The sequence below is a fragment of the Desmodus rotundus genome, chromosome 7, assembly GCF_022682495.2.
Source record: "Desmodus rotundus isolate HL8 chromosome 7, HLdesRot8A.1, whole genome shotgun sequence".
NCBI lineage: Eukaryota > Metazoa > Chordata > Mammalia > Chiroptera > Phyllostomidae > Desmodus > Desmodus rotundus.
The window spans coordinates 87,090,760-87,111,715 of record NC_071393.1 but is presented as its reverse complement, the minus strand read 5'-3'; the positions used below and the strand labels follow the sequence as shown (position 1 = coordinate 87,111,715).

The following is a 20,956-nucleotide window of genomic DNA, read 5'->3' as shown; positions in this document are numbered from 1 at the left end:
ATGTGCACTTTTTTGCCCAAATTTTTGAGGGAAAAATAAGGATGCACATTATACATGGGTGTAATGATTACATACCATGGGTATAATAATGGGTATAATAGCCCTGGCTGGTGTGACTCAGTGGATTGAGTGCGGGCCTGTGGACTGAATGGTTGCTGGTTCAGTTCCTGGTCAGGGCACATGCCTGGCTTGCGGGCTGGGTCCCCAGGTGGGGGCATGTGAGAGGCAAACGATTAATAATGGGTAAAATAATCAGTGTATAATGCACACCAAAAATGGGTGCGCACTGTACACAGCAGAATATGGTATGCGTTGTATATAGCAATACACACATGTATTCATACACACAATTAGAGGGTGATATCAAAATATTTAACTGGTACAGGATAACGTAGGCATCAAATGAGAATACATGCTGACCATAGTGATATGTGTGCCCAGGCATGTGCATATGTGTGAATACAGAAAAAATCTGGAGGGTTATGTAGCATGCCGTTAACACTGATGCATAGGAGAGGGTGAGATTTCATTTCCTAAGCCATATAGTTTTATTCTACCCTTTGAAAAATAAAGTAGAACATAGACAATATACTATTTGACCAGTAGTTTGCAGTTTTAATTACCCTGATAATTGAGGTTATTCAAGGCAATTGTAGACATTTTGTCTGATTCATGAGACAATTGCTATTTTCTTAATAAAACTGACCCACAAAAATTAAAGTCAAATACTCCTAGGACTTGACCAGGTGTCAGAACATCTAGGTGCTAGTGTTGGTTTAGTCTTTCTAAGGCTTATTTTTCTTAACTGTGAAAGGAAAACATTGCTTTATATAAGCATATGGTAATCTGTAATACATATTTTTATCATTTTATATTTTTCTAAAGAACCTAGTACAACATGTGCTAAGAAAACAAGCCAAGGAAGAAGTCTGATTAAGTAATATTAACAGTGTAACGTTAAAGGCATCAGTTAGATCAGGTATGGCATTTAGCAGCATTCTTATTTTGATCTGTTTCTTCTTTTATGTTTGATGCTGCCGACCACATCATTCTGGCATCAGAACATTTGGGCTGTGATCACAACAGTAAAGGGCAATTTTAAAAATTGCCCTGATATATATTTAACTTAAAACTTATTTTCTTAAATGATTTAAAAATGCTCAAAACAAATAAGGGGTTGAACCCATTCAAGAAGCAATACTATCTCTAACTCAGAAGGAAGGTCTTGAATGAGTGAAGTAAAAGCTGCAGAAAACAGACACAGTGACATATGTAACCCTTTTAAGTTAAAACGATTACAAAGAGCCTTTAATAAATGAGAAAAAGGGAGACTTAAAAGGCCAGTGGCAGGAAAGAAAGTTTTGTCTGGGAGTAACTTAAGACTTACTCAGAGCTATAAATAGCAGACTTGTATGAAAAAGATAGTACAGACAGACAGACATACCTCATTTTATTGCACTTCGCTTCCTCATGCTCCACAGATACTGTGTTTTTTTGCAAACTGGAGGCAAGACCGTCCACCAGCAAAAACAATAGCAACTTGCTTTATGGCGATACTTGCTTTGTTGTGGTGGTCGGAACTGAACCCGCAGTGTCTCCGAGGTGTGCCTGTACCATCCTTACTCTAAATAGCGGCTGATACATGTCAACGTAAGAAATGTCCAAACCTGTAGAGAATTTTTATAAGAGTTTGAGACAAACTGATTATGCTAGGGAGCAAGAACTCATGCTGCAGAGGATAATTTTTGCAGCTGCTATTACGCATTTGAAATTAAGGTGTGACTATAAGGAAGAGTACGTGGAAGTGGGAGAAAGCGAAGAAGCAGCGGTGGAATGGATAACAGGGTAGTTAATGAGATTATGTGCCCTGTTGAGGGCATATAGTGCTTTATTTCAAAGGTATGTTAACCTAGATGCACAATAACAATGTACAGGGCTTGCTCAAGGCAAAGATAAACGTTTTACTGAAAAGCAATATACCTGGGGCATGATTACCTACTATGACCTGCCCAGTTAGGAATGTATGATCAGATCACCCGGTGAAACTACTCTCCATAAAACTCCTTTGTGTAATCCCCGTACATAATAAAGTTAAATTGTGAAAATTGCCACTATTAAATACAAGATAAAATAGAAAGATGTCTACTGCTTTGGTAGTTAACATAATAAAGTTATCAGTAGAGTACTTCTAATCTGACTTGCTACTTTTCAGATATAGAGTTACTAATTATCCTTATTATGTATTGCCCTGAGAGAGCTACTTGAAAGAACAGGAAGGCCTCTTTACAGTTTGGCTTATCATTCAAACCCTTTAGGTGACAGTGACTTACCTTTGCTTTTTACTTACACAGATGAAAATATTTTATGTATAGTGGCATTAACAGGCTTTAAGATACTCAATTACATCTGTTTAAAGTACTCTATCACTGTGCTCAGATTTGAAAATGGAAAGATGAATTTTGTTTTAATAACAGAAACGTGATGCTGAAATAGCCCAGACCATGATGGAAGAACACGAGAGAATAATGAAGGAAGAGAGTGCTGCAGAAGACAGACGAAGTAAAGCACAAACACAGTACTACCTTGACTTAGAGAAACAACTTGAAGAGCAAGAGAGAAAAAAGCAGGACGCTTATGAGCAGTTATTGAAAGAGAAACTCATGATTGATGAAATTGTTAGGAAAATCTATGAAGAAGATCAATTGTAAGTTAATCCCAACTTCGTGAATGCCTAAATGTTTACGTTAATCTCGGGCTTGTTTTGAAGAGGTAAAGCACCTAAAGAGTGCCTAACACACAGGAAGTCCTCGTTAGTGTTACCACATAAATTGAGACCAGCTTGTATTTGTCTCTTAGCATTACAGTTAATTATCTGGTAATTAACAAATGATCACTAAGTGACAATCACAAAAATTTGTTTTTCTTAAATATGCTTGTGTTGTATGTGAGAGGACTTGTTTTCTGATGAATTTCCTTGGTAGACAGCTGAAGTGTAGAGTGCTGTGAGGCAGATGTTAACAGGTTGTAGCCTTTGTGAAATGCAATGCATAAAACTTCACTAACAGGTTAGAGAAGAAGTGTGGTAGTATTTTACTCAGAAAAAACCCATACCTCTAACATATCTAGTGGCATTAATAGAAATTCAAAATGTTTTGTTGCATGAATGAATGAACAAATGATACATTTTTCCAACATTATTGACTGAAGGAAATGACACATTCTTCTATATTTTATAATTTCTGTTACTATAAAGCTGCACTCACTATTGCATTTTAGAGAAAGACAACAAGAGTTAGAAAAAAAGAATGCAACTCGAAGGTATATACAAGAGTTTCAGAAAGAGCAGGCTCTCTGGAGAAAAAAGAAACGCGAGGAAATGGAAGAAGAAAACAGAAAAATCATAGAGTATGCCAACTTGCAGCAACAAAGAGAAAAAGACTGGATGGCAAAAGTCCAGGAAAATGAAGAAAAAAGGCTACAGCTTAAGAATATGGTATTAAAATAACCACTTCTTTAACATTGGAGAAATTCTGATTTGTAAATAAGATTTGGTCCCTCTAATGTCTGAGTGTTTTTTTTCCCTTAAAAAAATGTAATAGCTGACTCAGAAACTGGAAGAAATGCTGCAGCAACGTGAAGATTTGGAACAAGTGCGACAAGAATTATACGAGGAAGAACAAGCTGAAATACATATGAGGAAACTAAAAGTAAGTTTTGGAAATTGAAAGAATCATTAACATAGAGAATAATACCATTTTGAGATGAAAGTAGAAAGGTAGATTTAAACCCAACAATATTGATAATTACTTTATATTTAAATAGTATAAACACTACAAATAAAAGAGAAATTTTCAGGCTGGGTGAAAAAGCCAGACCCAGCCAGCAGTTTGCAAACTACTTGAGAAGCATGAGACGTGGAAATAAGGAACAAACTGACAGTGACCAGAGGGGCGGGAGGAGAGGGAAAATGGGGAAAAGAAGGGGAAAGTTCTAGTCCGGGAACATGTATAAAGGACACACGGACATGGACAACAGGGTGGGGACTGACTGAGGGGACCAGGGGGTCCAGGGTTGGGTGGGCCAGGGGAGTGCAATGGTGGGAATTGGGACAACTGTAATAGCCAACAATAAAAAAAAGCATGACACCATTATGTTGTCTATAAGAAACACAATTTAAATACGAAGACACATACTTAAAAACAAAAGGATAGAGAAAGATATTCCATGCAGACACTAATCAAAAGCAGGCTGGAGAGCAAGTTGATAATGTAATTCATCTGGAAGATATAATCATTGTAAATGTGTACAAACCTAAATAAAGCTTCAAAACACATAAAGCAGAACAGGCAGAAACCAAAAGGAGAAACAGACAAATCCATAATTACAACTGAAGGTTTCAATACCCCTTCTCATTAATACAGTCATACCTCAGTACTTGTTGGCTTCAGAATGTGTCACACCTTGTACTCGTAGCATTTTGACAGGAAAAAAAATGTTTCAGCACTTAGCCCTTGCTTTGACTCGTCGCACTTGCTAAAACTTATGTGAGTCAGGATGCCACCCCGCAAGGGAAGTGCTTCATCACTCAAAGCTTGCTCGGTGCTCATCAATTCTAGCACTTATCCTGAGTTCTGGAACGAATTAATGACAAGTACAGAGGTACCACTGTGTATAGAATACACAGTCAGAAAACCACAGGGATGTAGTGTTGAAAACCAGTATCAACAAACTTGACCTCAAGTCAAGATGATATGCTGATTTTCCAACTGGGTTGTTTGTTCATTTAGTGTAAAATTTTGAGAGCCCTCCATGTATTCTAGATACTAGTCCTTGTGAGGTGTGTGGTTTACAGATATTTTCTCCTTGTCTATAGCCTTTCATCCTCCTAATGGGGTCTTTCTCTGAGCAACTGTTTTTGATTTCTTTGAAGTCCAGTTTATCAGTTTTTGTGCATCACACTTTTGGTATTAATTCTAGGAGGTCTGCCTAGATCCTAAATAATTATTTCCCTGAAAGCTGTCCACTTTTGCATTTATAAGTCTGTGATCCATTTTCAGTTAATATTTTGTATATTGTGTGAGACTTAGGTCAAGGTCCAGTTTTGCTTTTGGATGCCCAGTTGCAGCCTTACAATAGCCAAGATACGGAAGTAACCTCGAAGTGTCCATCAGTGGATAAGTGGATAAAGAAAATAGTACACCCAAAGAAAACCAAGATTTCCTTCTTGGAATTTATTTTTAGTGAGGGGATAAGGCATATATGTATGAAATAAAATTAGATGGAAAAATTAAATGGTACAAGAGGCCCAAAAGAGAGAGGAGTATGAATTCGTGTGGTTAGAAGAGACTTTATGGAGGAGGAGGGTTTGCGAGGGGATTAGAGAGGGGCGAGGGGATTAGAGAGGGACGAGGGAAGAAAAAGAGGCTGAATACACAATGTAACTATCAAAGTTGCTATAGTTGTTACTGCAGATTGGCTCAAACCCATCCTATTGCTTTTTAAAAACATTTGTGCTACTTTATTATAAACACTATAAAGTTAAAACTACATTTCTCTTCTTTTGGTTAAAATTCTTCATGTGACCTAGGTTATCTCCAGCAGTTATCTCGTCCCCTGTCAGGGTTTGAAGATGCCAGGGAGAAAAATGGGAGAGCAGCCGCTCTCGGAAGACCAGGTCACTGGGGTAGCCTTGCTGGGGTTGTTGTTGTGGGATCTGAGCAGTGGAATGTCAGCTTGGCTCCCTGGACCTCTGAGTTGTATGTGCCAGCTGGCGGCCTGCAGTAGATCCCTTATAGTTTGTATGATCTGGAAGTAAGAGCCCTATCCATACAGCTGTTAAGACAATATTTTGAATGCCTTGAGGATGCTGGACTACCTGGAGCTTGAGTAAGAATTGGGCAAAGTTGGTTAGATTAGAGGACTTAAAATTTACGTCAGCCCAAACTGAATAGAGATGATAAAGCAAAAACTGTAAAATATTATTAGTAGAATCCAGGTGTTAGGTATGTGGGTGATCACTGTTAAATTCTTTACATTTTTTTGGTTATGTTTTAAATTTCTTGTAATAAAATGTTGGGAAAATTAAAATTTGTAGAAAAGGACTTTAATTGTTCAAAGTAAATTTGAATTTCCCTGAAAAACTTCTGGTTGTCATTGTTAGATTATTGTTCTGAAAAATATTTATCAATGATCTGAACAATAGTTCCATGCAAGATTCTAGAATGATTCATAGTTGGTACAAATTTCATAGAATATAGGTTTAATAAACTTAGGTAAGCAAAAAAAGTTTTTTATCAGCCCTTTTCAAAGTAGTTGTGTGTTAATTTTGAATGCAGAAACAAGGCAGTAAATATATACAAGTGAAAATGTAAAAACAAGTAACAGGAGGCAATTCAAAAGTAACATGGCCTTTATCCAACTAGTTTACACTAGTTACCTGATGCGGACCCTGGCCGGCAGGGTCTGTGTGTTGTGGCTGCAATGGACAAATTCACAGGGACTACAGAAGTCCCATGGAGAAAAGGGACGGCATGGCCATGCTCTAAGTGAGAGAGAGGGCCCCGACCCCTGCCTGGACAGGCTTCTATTGCTTTTCTAGGTACATTACATTGAGGATGGTCCTCATTTACTATGCACAGGTTCACTTTGGGTGGTTACCTTTTACAGAAAACAAAGGAGAGGATGTTGCTAATTACATCAAAGAAGAAGGATATTTGCAAATGTAAAGGGAAAAGTGGGTGAACTGGTTACACTTCATACTTGGGAGGTTTAGCTCAGATTTTAGGAAGTTACTTTAAAGATATGCAGTAAGCACTTGCTGCCTCAATTTAGGGTGAGGGAGTTTTAGCAAAAGCAAGCCTCATAGCGGCCTAGGTACAATGCAGGCCTGATTCCCCACAGGAGAACCTGTCCGTGGGCATGAGTCCTATGTGCCGGACTTAGCTCCCCACTGGCCGATTCGAGTGGGGGCTGGGCTACATTTCCCACTGCCATGCAGAATGGTCCCATATAGTTATTGACTAGAGAACACTGCTCTAGTCTTTTAAGCTTAACCAAACTATTCCATCCTCGGTTTATAAATCTGCTTTAAAGAAACAGTTACTGAATTACCTTCTACATGTAAATTGTTTTTTAGGAAGAAGCAGAAGAGAAATTGAGAAAGCAGAAAGAGTTGAAGCAAAATTTTATAGAACAAATGGCCTTGAAAGAACTGGTGCAACAGGCTGCGAAGGAGGAAGAGGAGATCTTTAGAAAGGCTATGTTAGCTAAACTCGCTGAGGATGATCGCATAGAATTAATGAATGCTCAGAAGCAGAGAATGAAGCAACTGGAACACAAGAGGGCTGTGGAAAAACTTATTGAAGAGCGCCGCAAACAGTTCCTTGCAGACAAAGTAAGGAAAAGTGGCTTGTTTTGTTTTGTTTTTGCCATTACCATTTAACAGCAATCAGTTCGTGCATTCATCCACTAAACAGTTAACTGAGAACCTTTTATGTGCCAGGTGATGTTATATATTAATCATGTATACAATTTTCTTCTTTCTGGTTTCCATGACTTTGACAAGGAATGGTTTGAAGAAATAGTGACCCCAGTAAATCACTAATTTCAAAGAAAAGCTTTGCATTAATACTACCTTAAAATAATTCTTGGCAGGAACTCACTATTTCAACAGTCTGCCTTTTAGCTTCCCTCCCTGCACAACAGGATTTGTTGAATACATTTCCTTAAGAGCTCTTGAAGCCCTAAAAACTTTTTAAAGCTAGTCATCTCTTTGACATCACATGGCACAGAATTTTGGTGTGGCTGAGTATTCAGAACTCGTTCCTGAGAAATTTCTCCCTGTAGAATTCTTGCTGCTACTCTTGGGCTTCATACCGGCTTTTAAAAATTTAGTATATGGAAATACAGGGTCTGACAGAATTGATGCCTGGTTGAGTGTGGTTGGGAGGGTACATGAATGTCTCACATGAGATGGACAACAACTTGAACATTTCACCTAAAATGCCATACAGTGTGCTTGAGTGTGATATTGTTATGTTACAGAATTACATATTTATGATGCTGTAATAAATGATTTTGTAATAAAAAGGGGCGTTATTTGTGCCAGACCCTGTATTTCTTTAGCTGTCCCTATTTTGTTGTACCCACTTTGTCTTCCACTGTGAGCTGCTGTTAGCACCTGCCATATGGTAAGCATTTAATAAATATTTGTTGAATTAATTAGGAAGTCACTTCTTTGAACATTTTTTCCTTGGTAATGATATTATCCTAAAAATATGTAATTGCCTTCCTAAAATCCCAGTCATAACTGCAGGGTGGGGCAAAAGTAGGTTTACAGTTGTGAGCACATAAAACAGAGTTTATTCTTGTTACTGTATTTTCCATGCGAACAACTGTAAACCAACTTTTGCCTCACCATGTACATCATCTAGAATCTTTTCAAGTTAGTATCAATAGAGAGTTCATCAATTTTATCTAATTCCCTGCAATAGTACTTTCGACAATTCTTAAGGGACTGGGTGACAATAATATTATTTTCTTTACATTTCCAGCAACGTGAACTGGAAGAATGGCAGCTGCAGCAAAGAAGACAGGGATGTATTAATGCAATTATTGAAGAAGAGAGACTAAAGCTTCTCAAAGAACATGCCACGAACTTACTAGGATATCTCCCTAAAGTGAGTGAGTTTTAACTCAGTGTCATCCTCGTGACATCTACCAGTGGAGAAAAGCCATGGGGTTAGGATTACAGAGGTCCTGGGTTTCGTTCACTTCCTGCTGTTACCAAGCAGCAGTGGGATTTTGGCCACTATCTCCAAAATGAGTTAGTCTTGGCACATGTTTAGAATTATGAGCTAGATTTATTGACATTAAGGTTGTGAGAATCTTTTCTCCCCTTTCAGTGTATGTGTTCTAAAACTAAACTACCACAAAGCAGTTGTAATACTTTGCCCACCAACACTGCTGCTGAACAGAAAATCTTATCAGTAACAGCAGTAACAGATACATGCTTGAACTGAGTCTGTGACAGGTCTGCTTCACAACAGGAGATTGTGTTATAGCTAGGTTCTAGGTAACCTCAGTTTTTCATAATAGTTCATGTTTTAATGTGTTTTTTCCATTACCATTTATCACCCCCATACCCTCTTTCACCTCCACTCCCCTGCTCCGCCCTCACCCAGCAATCACCACACTTGTCTGTGTCCATGAGTTCCTTTCTTTTTCGCTCAATCCCTCCACTCAGTCCCAGAGCTGTCGGCCTGCTCTCTATGAGTTTGTCTCTATTGTGCTTGTTAGTTCAGTTTGTTTACTAGATTCTATATATGAGTGAGATCATATGGTATTTGTCTTTCTCTGATTGGCTTATTTCACTTAGCATAATATTCTCCAGGTCCAGCCATACTGTCGAAAATAACATTTTCTTCTTTTTGATAGTCAAATAATATTCCATTGTGTAGATGTACCATAGCTGTTTTATCAACAAAAATATTAGCAAGCCGAATATAGCAATACATCAAAAAGATCATATACTATGATCAAGTGGGTAACCTTGGTTTTTAAAAGTATATCTAGAAGATAGCAAATTTCCAAGTACTGCTGAGATACACTGTGACTAATATAAACCAAGTTTCATTGGCCACAAACATCTGGACTCATGTAAATAAATTTCCATCCTTCAAATACAGAAATTGTGCTATTTGATATTTTATTCAATTGGAAGAATAAAGTGCATATTTTATGTTTAGTCCAGTACAAAGGGAGGAAGGAGAGAAAGAAAAACATGAGTCATTATTGCCTGCCCCCAGGACTTTATAGTCTGATTGTTTAGACAAGAATTAATGAACACAAAATGATGTGTTAATGACAAAAGCCATATGGAATCGATAAACTCCATGAAGCAGACTACAAATTCTGGGAGAGTCCTGGGATTTAGATATTGTTGTAGGGATATAACAGTGGAGAAGGGAAGATAACCTAAAATGATTTTTTATCCTTTAGGTCCTACTGGCCCCAAATGACCTAAATTAGTCTTTAGATCCTTTAATTATAAGTAGATACTTAAGTTCAATTTTGTTTTAAAGAACCTCTTACTGTAAGGGAAAACAAAAAAAGAGTAAAGAACTTCACAGGGCTTGCTTAAATGGCAAACCTGGATTCTTTCCTGCAAGTTTGAATGTTTGCTGATTAGCCGTGGAACTGAAGCAAGAGCCAGTCCCAGGCATGAATCTGGCAAAGCTCAGACTCTACGCCCCGACCTCTCGTAGTCATGTTGTAGGACTGTTTCAAGACAAGGGCAGCATTCAGTGTAGATTACATTCCTTCTCGTTCAACCAATCCAAGCAATAGTACTTGTCACAGGAATCTTCTACTTTACTACTGCAAGTTCCCATACCAGAACTGATTTAATCAGGAGGTCAGGTCAGTCTAAGAATATTCAGTATGTTTATCAGATCATACTTTCCAGAAAATGGTATTTTTCATAAATCTATTAAATAGAGTTCATTATCTTGGAAATAACTACAAATTTCATGTCTCTATATTTGCTAGTCGTACATTCAGGGAAATATTCTGGCATTCAGAGTAACCCATAAAATATTTTTCTTGTAGGGTGTATTCAAAAAAGAGGATGATATTGAAATGCTTGGTGAAGAGTTTAGGAAAGCATATCAGAAAAGGAGTGAAGTTTGTGAAGAAAAGTGATATCAAGATTTGGTAAAAGCTGGATTCTTTTGTATGTTACCACTAGATGTCAGTGTGACTTTTGTTTTAGTGATAGTAGGAATCTTGTAGGAATCTTATTTGAATTTTCTAAAACATCTGTTATGATTTGTAAATGGTTTTCTATAAGAAAACATTTTTCTTATAAAAATTAAAATTACTGAATATTTTTAACTACAAAATTAACTGCTTTTGGTCAGATTGTCTTTGTACTAAAATTTGAAGATCTGATTCCATACCACCATATTACAACATTTTTATAATATATAAAATATACATTATATATAATATATAAATATAAAAACATATATTTCTATATATATACACCTCCAAACCCAAGAGATTAATGTTTCCATACTCCTACTGTTCAGAGCTTTTTCTGCATCTCTATTCAGTCCACTCTCTGTTTGTGTTTAAGAACTTTGCTTCCCTGATTTGGCCAGGGAAATAAGTACTTAAGAGTTAATTTGGGTTGAAAGCATCTTTTCCTGAGCATGAGACATCGTGGGGAGCAGACAGCCATGCCCAAGCCAAAGGGACAGGACTCAGAAGAAGCCAAGCCTGACGTCAGACTTCCAGTCTCCAGAACTGTAAGACAATTTCTGTTGATTAAGCCACCAAGGTCTGTGGTACTTAGGAAACTAAGACAATGTTAAGTCTATATTGTTCTGAAACATTAATTTTTAATGTAAATATTTTTAGAAGTAACTTTTTTAAAACATCTTTTCCTTTCCTACTGTAAGGGAGGAGAAAAGTGTAAAGGGTGAGGAATTTCAAATGCTTTATTACTTTATGTGCCTAATTTGTCTATCAGAGAAATTCTGTTTATATTTAAGTTCTTATTAACTCATTTATAACCTAGGGCTAAATCTCCAGAACATAAAATATTTTCTACTCAAGTGCAGTAGAGAAAGGTCACAAGAAAGACAGCAGAATCAAAAGTTAAATTCCTATTTCTTTATTTTTTAAATATTACCTTTTCCTAATAATTATATATCAATTTTGTATTCCCCCAAACAGGGAATTCCTTAGAATTACTTTGATTTCATTATCAAATATCTTCATTACTTATTAAGAGTAAAAATAATTCAAGCCATTACAACTTACGAAATGAAATGTATGTCTATCACACACTGTCAGCTACAGAGACTGACTGAAGTAACCCACGTCTATCACACACTGTCAGCTACAGAGACTGACTGAAGTAACCCACTGAAGAATTTCCCCATTCGAGCGCCTTCATAAATTCCTCTTCAGTGAAAGACAGCATCCTGGCGGCCTCAATATGCATCTGTGTTTAAAAAAATCAATATTGTCTAGTTTAGTATTAAAAAGAAACCACACAACAAGTTTGTACGTGTGTATAATATGCTGTCTACGTACAGGCTCTACTGTAGGCATGTGTACTGTGGTTGCAGTAAACATATTTGAAACAGTAATTACATATAGGTCAGCCTATAAAAGTCTCTTTGTCCAGTATTGTACCATCCTACTGTTGAGAGACAATTCAATAACCTTTTCAAAAAGGAAAAGGGGCAGAACCACAAATTCGTATCTTTCCACTACCAGGTGACTCATGTAGAGAATGGAACAATCGCGGTTTAGAATCAATTTTCACTGTTTAAGATTTCAAGAGTCAAGCCAGTCCCCTAAGATGATATTCATTCTTGTGGTATGTTCTTTAGTTAGGGAGTACACACACTGTATTTGCCAGTCCTAGTTATTACCACATTCCTATTTCCCTGAATGACACATTATATACAGATCTTATATAAATTTTATGTTTAATGCATTTTACATAGATAAAATTTTGTGCCTAACATGTCAAAACAAACACACCTAAAGGATAGACTCACCTTCTGCCTTTTTAAAACATCAATTAATTTTAATTGTTTCTTGAAGCCTATCATTAATTCTCCTTTTTGTTTTTCTAGTTTCCTGTTTTCTAATTTTAATGCTTCAATTTTTTTGTGGTCTTCATTTGCTATATCCTGAAAAAGAAAGAAAAATTCCATATACTTATTGCAGTCTTTTAATAAAAAAACTATAATCACATCATTAATAAAAACTATAACTGAAATGCAAAATTTTCATAGTATAACTTTGATAACTTTTAATGATGCTCAAGTCTCTCACATTTTAAAGAATGCTTTTAAAGTAGCAATTCAGTTCTAATTCCAGTAATAGCAAAGTAGCTTGTATTGGACCAACTCTCCAGATAGAAGCAAAAATAAACTCTGAATACAATTTTAAAAAACATGAGAAGACATAGGTGAGTAATCAATAGTAAGCAGAAAGTAGAGGCAATGCGATCCTTGAAAAAATGGAAGCATGCTGGTTGAGAGCACTTTCCAGTTCATAGGCTCACAGGGGATACACCTCAAGCCAAAGTAACAGTCTTATTGGGCTGAGGAGTGAGATAGCAGGGCTACCGGGGCGACAGACATTTCCAGGTGGGAAATCTTGGAGAGAAGAGAGTCCTGCATATCAGAGAAGGGAGTCCTCAATGTCTACATTTATCTACATTTCCCTTACATTTATCTACATTTCCCTCAAATCCCTGGCAGACCCCTGAATAGCGTGTACAGGATGAGAGCCCTAGGAATCCATGAAAAGCAACAGCTGTGGTGTAAAGAGCTGAGTTAGAGAATTCAACGACTGCCCATGACAAGGGAGACTGAGTTTGTAATCTTGGTAAAAATTAACTGGATGAACTCTGAAGCAATTTGGACAATGCAGGAAAAGGATCAGTGAACTTTAAGAGAGACAGGTCAGAAGTTAAGTACAGGGAGATCTTATACAGTAAGTCCTTACTTACAGTCATCGATAGTTTCTCTGATGTTAAGCAAAATAATGTATAATGAAACCAATTTCATTATCGGCCAATTGATATAAATGAGGTAAGTTCCTATGGCATATCATCAACATTGTAACAAAACAACATTGAATAAAATGACATTACTTGAGGATCTGCTATACTTGGAAAAAAGTCCTTCACGCAAAAGGAAAATGATAATAGAAGGAAATCTGAATCTACATAAAGAAAATAAGAGGACCAGAAACAGTAACTTGGTAAATATTAGACTTTAAAAGATAATTGGGAATGAGGTCAGCAAAATGGCACAGAATAAAAAAAAAAGCTCCAGGCCCTTATTCCTCCAAGGGACACCATGGAAGCACTGAATATACAATACGCACATCAGTGCAGCATTGTGAGAACGCTAGAAGCCAACCAAACAAGAACCACATTCAAAATAGTAGGAAATTTATGCTCACCCTCTTGGGCATAATGGAAAGTTTCTCAATTCCCAGCTCCTCCCTTGGGATGGAAAGAAAAGAGCACAACTTGGTTGTGATGTTCTGACTTGTATGGAGTTGCCCGAGGGACTATTTTCTGCCTCACTTGATGGAATGGTGACATAGTTTGAATATCATATTGGAGACTGCTGAGAGCAGTGGTGGGGACTGCTGGACAGGAGGGCTGCAGGGGATCTGCAGAACCACAGGTGCCAAGGGGCACAAAATTATGGGCAGAGAATAAAAAATAACATCAAAGGCCCTGAGGAGAAGCTGGGCCGAGACTGAGGAAAGTAAGACATTTAAAACAGACAGAAACCCTTTAAGACATACAGAAAAAATTAAAATGGCAACAGGAAGTTCTTCCCTATTAGTAATAACTTGAAATATAAATGGATTAAAAATAGGACCAACTATATGCTATCTACAGAGATTAACCTTCAATCTAAGTACATACATAGATTGAAAATGAAAGAATGGAAAAAGATATCCCATGCAAATAGTAACCAATGGAAATAATAAACAAAAGAACAGGTGTGGCTCTAATATCAGACAAAACAAAGTCAAAAACAGACAAAGAAGGACATTATATAATGATAAAAGTGTTAGTTCACTAAGAAGCTATAACGATTATAAATATTTATGCACAAACATCAGTGCTAAGTATATAAAGCAAATATCAACAGAATTGGTAGGAGAAATAGCTCTATTATAACAGTAGGAGACTTCAATACCCAACTTTCAGTAATAGAACAATCTGAAGATTAAGGGAATAGTAATTGAACACTATAAACCACCTGGACCTAATAGACACATTCAGAACATTCCCCTCAACATTTTCTTAAGTACACACAGAGCATCCTCCAGAACAGATCATATTAGGCCACCAAACAAATCTTAGGAAATTTTAAAAGAATGAAATCCTACAAAGTCTCTTCTTTCCTGTTCACAATATAACCAAATAGAAATCAATAGCAGAAGGAAAACAAATATCCACAAATATGGGAATTAAACAGCATAAACAACAAGTGGGTCAAAGGAAATCACAAGAGAATTTAGAAAATGTATGGAGACAAACTATAATGAAAACAACAAAAACTTACGGGTTACAGTGAAGGTAGTTCTAAGGGGAAAAATTTATAGCTGTAAATGCTTACGTTAAAAGAAGAAAGATCTCAAATCAACAGTTTTACAACCTAAGTAACTAGAAAAAGAACTAAACCCAAAATTAGTTGAAGATAGGAAATAATAAAAATTAATGCAGAGGTAATGAATACATGGTAGAAAAACAGTATAGAAAAATCAATGAAATCAACAGTTGCTTCTTTGGGGAAAAAAATCAATGAAATTGATAAATCTTTACCTAGACTAAGAAAAAAAAATAAGGCTCAAATAACTATTATCAGAAATAAAAGAGGGGACATTGCAACTGATACCCCAAAAATATAAAAGATCAAAAGAGAATACTATGAACACCAACAAATTGTATAATCTAGATGAAGTGGATAAATTAACTCACATCCTACCAAAACTGAATGATGAAGATACAGGAAATGTGAACAGACCTGTCACTAGTAAGGGGATTGAAACAGTAATTAAACACCCCCCCAACAAAGAAAGCCTAGTATCAGATGGCTTTGCTGGTGAATTCTATCAAACATCTAAAGAGGAATTAACACCAACTGTCATTAAATTCTCCCCAAAAAATTGAAGAGGACAAAACAATTCCAAATTCATTTTATGAAGCCAGCATTATTAACCTGGCACCAGAGCCAAAGATACTGCAATAAAATTATAGAACAATATCCCTGATGCATATTGATGCAAGAATTATCAACCAAATAATAGCAAACTGAATTGCACAGCACGTGAAAAAGATTATATACCTAGTGGAATTTATTGCTGGATTTGCAAGAATGAATCATCATATGAAAATGAATGCAACACGTTACATTAACAGAATGAAGGAAAATAATCACGTGCTCATCTCAATAGACAAAGAGAAAGCATTTCAAAAATTTCAACATCTGTTCATGATAAACAGTCTTTAACAAATTAGGTTTAGAAAGAACATACCTCAATATAATAGACAAGTCCACAGCAACATCACACTCAGAGCACTAAGATCACGAACAAGACAAGGATGCACACTCTAACCACGCCTACTCAACATACTACCAGAAGTCCTAGCCAGAGCAATTGGGCAAGAAAAATAAAGGCATCAGAATTGGAAAGGATGAAGTAAAATTGTATTTGCTGATGACATGATTTTATATGGAGAAAATCCTAAAGACTCCATGAAAAAACTGTTAGATCTAATAAATTAAAATTGCAGGATCCAAAATTAATATTCAAAAATCGATAGTATTTTTATACACTAATTATCTAACAGAAATAAAACAATCCCTTTTATAATTGCATCAAAAGGAATAAAATACTTAGGAATAAATATATTTCTGTACACTGAAAATTATAAGACAATGATAAAAGTTATGAAAGACACAAACAAATGGAAAAGAATCCAGTGTTCATGACTGGGAAGAACTAATATTGTTAAAATGTCCGTACAACCAAAGCCATCTATAAATTCAATGCAAACCTCTATCAAGATTCCAATGGAATTTTTTTACAGATACAGAAAAAAACAATCCTAAAATTTATATGGAACCACAAAAAGATACCAAAGAGACAATGTAATCCTGATAAAAACAAATGGGAGGCATCACACTTCCTGATTTCAAACTACATATAAAGCTATAGAAATCAAATTAGTATGATACTACATAACAACAGAAACATAAACCAATAAATAGCACAGAATTGAGAGCCTAGAAGCAAATCCATGCACATATGGTCAACTAATATTTGACCAGAGAGCCAATAATATGCAATGGGGAAACTCTCTCTTCAATATATGGTACTGGAAAAATTGGATATTCACATGTAAAAGAACGAAACTAGACTCCTATCTTCCACCACCCACAAAAATTAACCCAAAATGGATTAAAGACTTAAATCTAAGGCCAAAATCCATGAGACTCCTAGAAAACACTTGATAGTAAATAGTAAGTAATATATACTAAAATGTCAGCCCACTGTGTTTAAATCAATCACCCATAATGCAGTCCTGGGGTCGGATGTTTATCTTGAACACATCTGGGTTGTTTTATATAGAGTTGATGGTTTTATACTGAATCATTCACATACCAAGTCATTACTTGAATTTGCAAAATGGCTGACTAGAATTAGGAGACTCATCTGTTGTCATGGAAACAAGTTTTCTTTCTACTTCTCTAATATGTGTGCTAAAATAGAGATCAAATTTACAACCAGAATTAGCAAATCATGACATAATCAGTTATTCCATTTCATTTTATTCAGACTCCCTTTAGAGTGCACCAAATTGGAAATAATATTCTAATAACATGCTAATTACTGGCAACTTTGTAAAAACTTCTTAATTTGTTCATTTAATAACGTCTATTAATAAATCCCCATCATAATGCCATCATTAATGGCTCTTAAATATGAACATAGTAAGATTATACAGTATAAACTATCTCATAGAAGATCATCTCAAAATTCTGTATTCATTACAACATATTTGCCTCTGTTAAACATGGAGAACTTAAGCAAGATCAGTTTTGTTCAATGTTGTCTTATGCTACTAATTTAATCTCAAACACACTATTTTGTGTACGTAATAAGGGTGGCTACTAATTTCATCATCCAAGCCATTGTTATTAAATAGTGTCCTAAGGCAGAGATTGCAATGGAATATCACTTTCAGCTTGACAGAGAACCAAAAACTAATAGGAATATTTATAATGTAAAAAATGTTTTCACACACATTGATATTTGAGCCTTCATTTATTCAACAGCTATTTTTAAGAACTGAGTGCTAATTCTATGACAATCATTAGCTAGATATTGGGAATACAGTGGTGATTCTCATAATAACTCTACAATAGTGGTTATCAAAATGTTATCTCAGAACCAGTGACATCAGCATCACCTGGGAATTTCTTAAAACTGCACATTCTGAGGCCTCACCCCAGACCTAAGAAAGCAGAAACTCTGGAGAGGGGGCCCAGCAATCTATGTTTTACCAAGCCCTCCAGATGAACCAATGACCTATAAAATAGCCCTTTGTATTACATGAGGTCTGTTCAGAAGGTGTCCAGCCATGTAATATGAAAAAGAGACATTTATTGAAGAAGATCCAAGATACAAGAAACAGTGTACATAGGACAATGACGCCTCAGTCCCCTTCAAAGTAGGCTCCTTAGGACCTCAGAGTTCTCCCAATCGCCATCAGCTGCCCCATTGTATTTTCCTGAATCTCATCACTGGTCTGAAACTTCCCTTTCAAAGGTGATTTTAGTTTTGGGAAAAGCCAGAAATCTTGGAGCGCCAAATCTGTGCTGTAGGCGGGCTGAGTCAACTGAGTGATTTGATGTTTTGCCAAAAAACTCTGCACGAGATGTGATGCATGAGCAGGCACATTGTCATGATGAAGCTGCCAATCGTCCAATGCCCATAGCTTCTGAATTATCTGAATAGTTCCCACGGAGGAATGTTCAAGCTTAATGCAAAATTTGATGCAGATTCATTGCTGTACTTGCTCAGGCATTTTGAATGGGATGGCCACACAGTACACATGCTTGCTCAGTGGTGTCTACCACCCCCACTGACTAGTACAGTGAAGTTGTCATTATTCATACATGTGCATTCCAGTCCACTCTCCTTGGCTGCCAGGTTACATCAATGTCAAAATGTCACACAAACCGTTCTTGTTATATTAACAATGGCTGGACTTTTTCTGGACAGACCTCATATGTTAGAAAATTGGGTTCATGGAAGGAATAAAACAAACTCAAGACACCAAAGAGACTTTCTCTCACTATTTATCCCAAGATTAGAAAAGTGTGAGTTCTGACCCAGATGGAGGCATAGGTAGAAACCCTTTGCTTCCTCATACAACCAAAAGGAGGATAACAACCAATCTAAAAGCAGTAAACAACCAGAAGCACCAGAAAATCAAAGTGTATGGAATTCCAACCAAGGAATTAAAGAAAAATCAACCAGAACAACCAGACCAGTAAGGCTGCGGATTGTGTAGGCCGGGCCAGCTCAGAAAAACCAAGGCGAGGTGATGGACTGTCCAGGCAGGGCTGACTTAAGGAGAAATTAAGGCTGACTTAGGGAGAAATTAGGAGCTGACTGTGGACTACAGCAGTTGCTGCAGTGGGAGAAACTCACAGTCTCACATGAGAGAATCCTGGAAAGTGCAGTAGAGACAAGCAGGCGACCTGCATTATTCCCTCTCTGGCCCCTCCCCCACAGGCAGCGCCATAGCATAGCAAGGAGGGTTGCCCCGCCCTGGTGAATACCTAAGTATTCTTAGGTATTCTAAGCTCTGCTCCCTTACAACTTAGAAGGTGTGCCAAGACAAAGAAATACAGCCCAAATGAAAGAACAGAGCAAAACTTCAGAAAGAGAACTAAGCAATGAGGAGATAGCCAACCTATCTGATAGAGAATTTAAAGCCCTGGTAATCAAAATGCTCACAGATCAGATTGAGCTTGGTTGAAAAATGAAAAAACAAATGAAATAAAGCAAAATATTCAGGGAACCAACAGTGGCAGGAAGGAAACCAGGACTCAAAGCAATGATTTGGAACAAAAAGAAGATATAAACATCCAACTGGAACAGAATGAAGAAACAATTAAAAAAAGTGAAGAGAGTCTTACAAACCTCTGGGACAACCTGAAACGTTCCAATATCCGAATTATAGGGGTGCCAGAAGGAGAAGAACAATGGCAAGAAATTGAAAACTTATTTGAACAAATATTGAAGGAAAACTTCCCCAATCTGGTGAAGGAAATAAACTTCTAGGAAGTCCAGGAAGCCCAGAGAGTCCCAAAGAAGTTGGATCCAAGGAATCACACACCAAGGCACATCATCATTAAGCTACCCAAGATTAAAGATAGAGAAAAGGACATAGTTACCTACAAAGGAGTTCCCATAAGACTGTCAGCTGATTCCTCAAAAGAAACCTTGCAGGCAAGAAGGGGCTGGAAAGAAGTATTCCAAGTCATGAAAGGCAAGGACCTACATCCAAGATTATTCTATCCAGCAAAGCTCTCATAGAATGAAAGGGCAGATAAAGTGCTTCCCAGATAAGGTCAAGTTAAAGGAGTTCACCACCACCAAGCCATTATTATATGAAATGTTAAAGGGACTTATCTAAGAAAAAGATAAAAAACGTGAGTTTGCTGTCATTTTACTGCTCATAACTATCAACAAATGAACCTAAAAGAAAAGACAAATAACAAATGAACCTAAAAGAAAAGACAAATAACAAAAACAAAAACTAAGCAAACTAGAACAGGAACAGAACCAGAGAAATGGACATCACATGGAAGGAATGCAGTGGGGAGCGGGAGGGGAAGAATAGGAGGGAAAAGGTACAGGGAAGAAGCAGCATAATTAGTAGGCATAAAATAGACGGGGAGAGATAAAAAATGGTATAGGAAACAGAGGACTCAAACAACTTATGTGTACAACCCATGGAACTAAGCAGGAGGGAATGCTGGAGGGTTGGGGGACAAGGCAGAGGGAGGATAAAGGGGGAAAAATTGGGAAAACTGTAATAGCATAATCAATAACAAATACTTTAAAAAAAATGTCTGGCATGTAATATGGGTGCACGATTAAGTTTTTTGGGGTTGAAAAAAATGAATGAGTCCTCCAAAGAGTTGTGCTGTCCCCCAATTACAGCACTAGCCCAAGCAATATAACCCAGCTTATTGAAAATGTATCTATTGATAATGTATTTCTTCTGAAAAGAGAAACACTCACCATGACAAGAATTACAGTTTAATTACTATGTAGTTTTGACTCTTGCCTAAAAGAGGAGGTTACCAAAGGTGATCAA

General features: G+C 36.7%; 2 protein-coding genes across 6 annotated transcripts in view; one reads left to right on the top strand and one right to left on the bottom strand.

The window, feature by feature from the left end:
* MNS1 (meiosis specific nuclear structural 1) overlaps window positions 1–11,701 on the top strand; it is an 89,144-nt gene extending 77,443 nt beyond the window's left edge. For all 3 annotated transcript variants that reach the window (XM_024568221.4, XM_024568220.4, XM_071221981.1), the window contains 6 exons: window positions 2,475–2,704; window positions 3,277–3,493; window positions 3,600–3,707; window positions 7,136–7,393; window positions 8,553–8,678; window positions 10,609–11,701. In XM_024568221.4, coding sequence (XP_024423989.2) covers window positions 2,475–2,704; window positions 3,277–3,493; window positions 3,600–3,707; window positions 7,136–7,393; window positions 8,553–8,678; window positions 10,609–10,701 — 1,032 coding nt within the window. In that variant the 3' untranslated portion in view covers window positions 10,702–11,701. The remainder of the gene's footprint in view (window positions 1–2,474; window positions 2,705–3,276; window positions 3,494–3,599; window positions 3,708–7,135; window positions 7,394–8,552; window positions 8,679–10,608) is intronic.
* Window positions 11,702–11,733: 32 nt separating this feature from the next.
* The window catches only part of TEX9 (testis expressed 9), a 40,185-nt gene continuing 30,962 nt past the window's right edge, over window positions 11,734–20,956 (bottom strand). For 2 of the 3 annotated variants that reach the window (XM_024568222.4, XM_053928453.2), the window contains 2 exons: window positions 12,576–12,710; window positions 11,734–12,010 (listed from right to left, as the gene is read on the bottom strand). In XM_024568222.4, the coding sequence (XP_024423990.1) occupies window positions 11,906–12,010; window positions 12,576–12,710 (240 nt within the window). In that variant the 3' untranslated portion in view covers window positions 11,734–11,905. The remainder of the gene's footprint in view (window positions 12,011–12,575; window positions 12,711–20,956) is intronic. The other variant, XM_045201623.3, reaches the window with a different exon arrangement.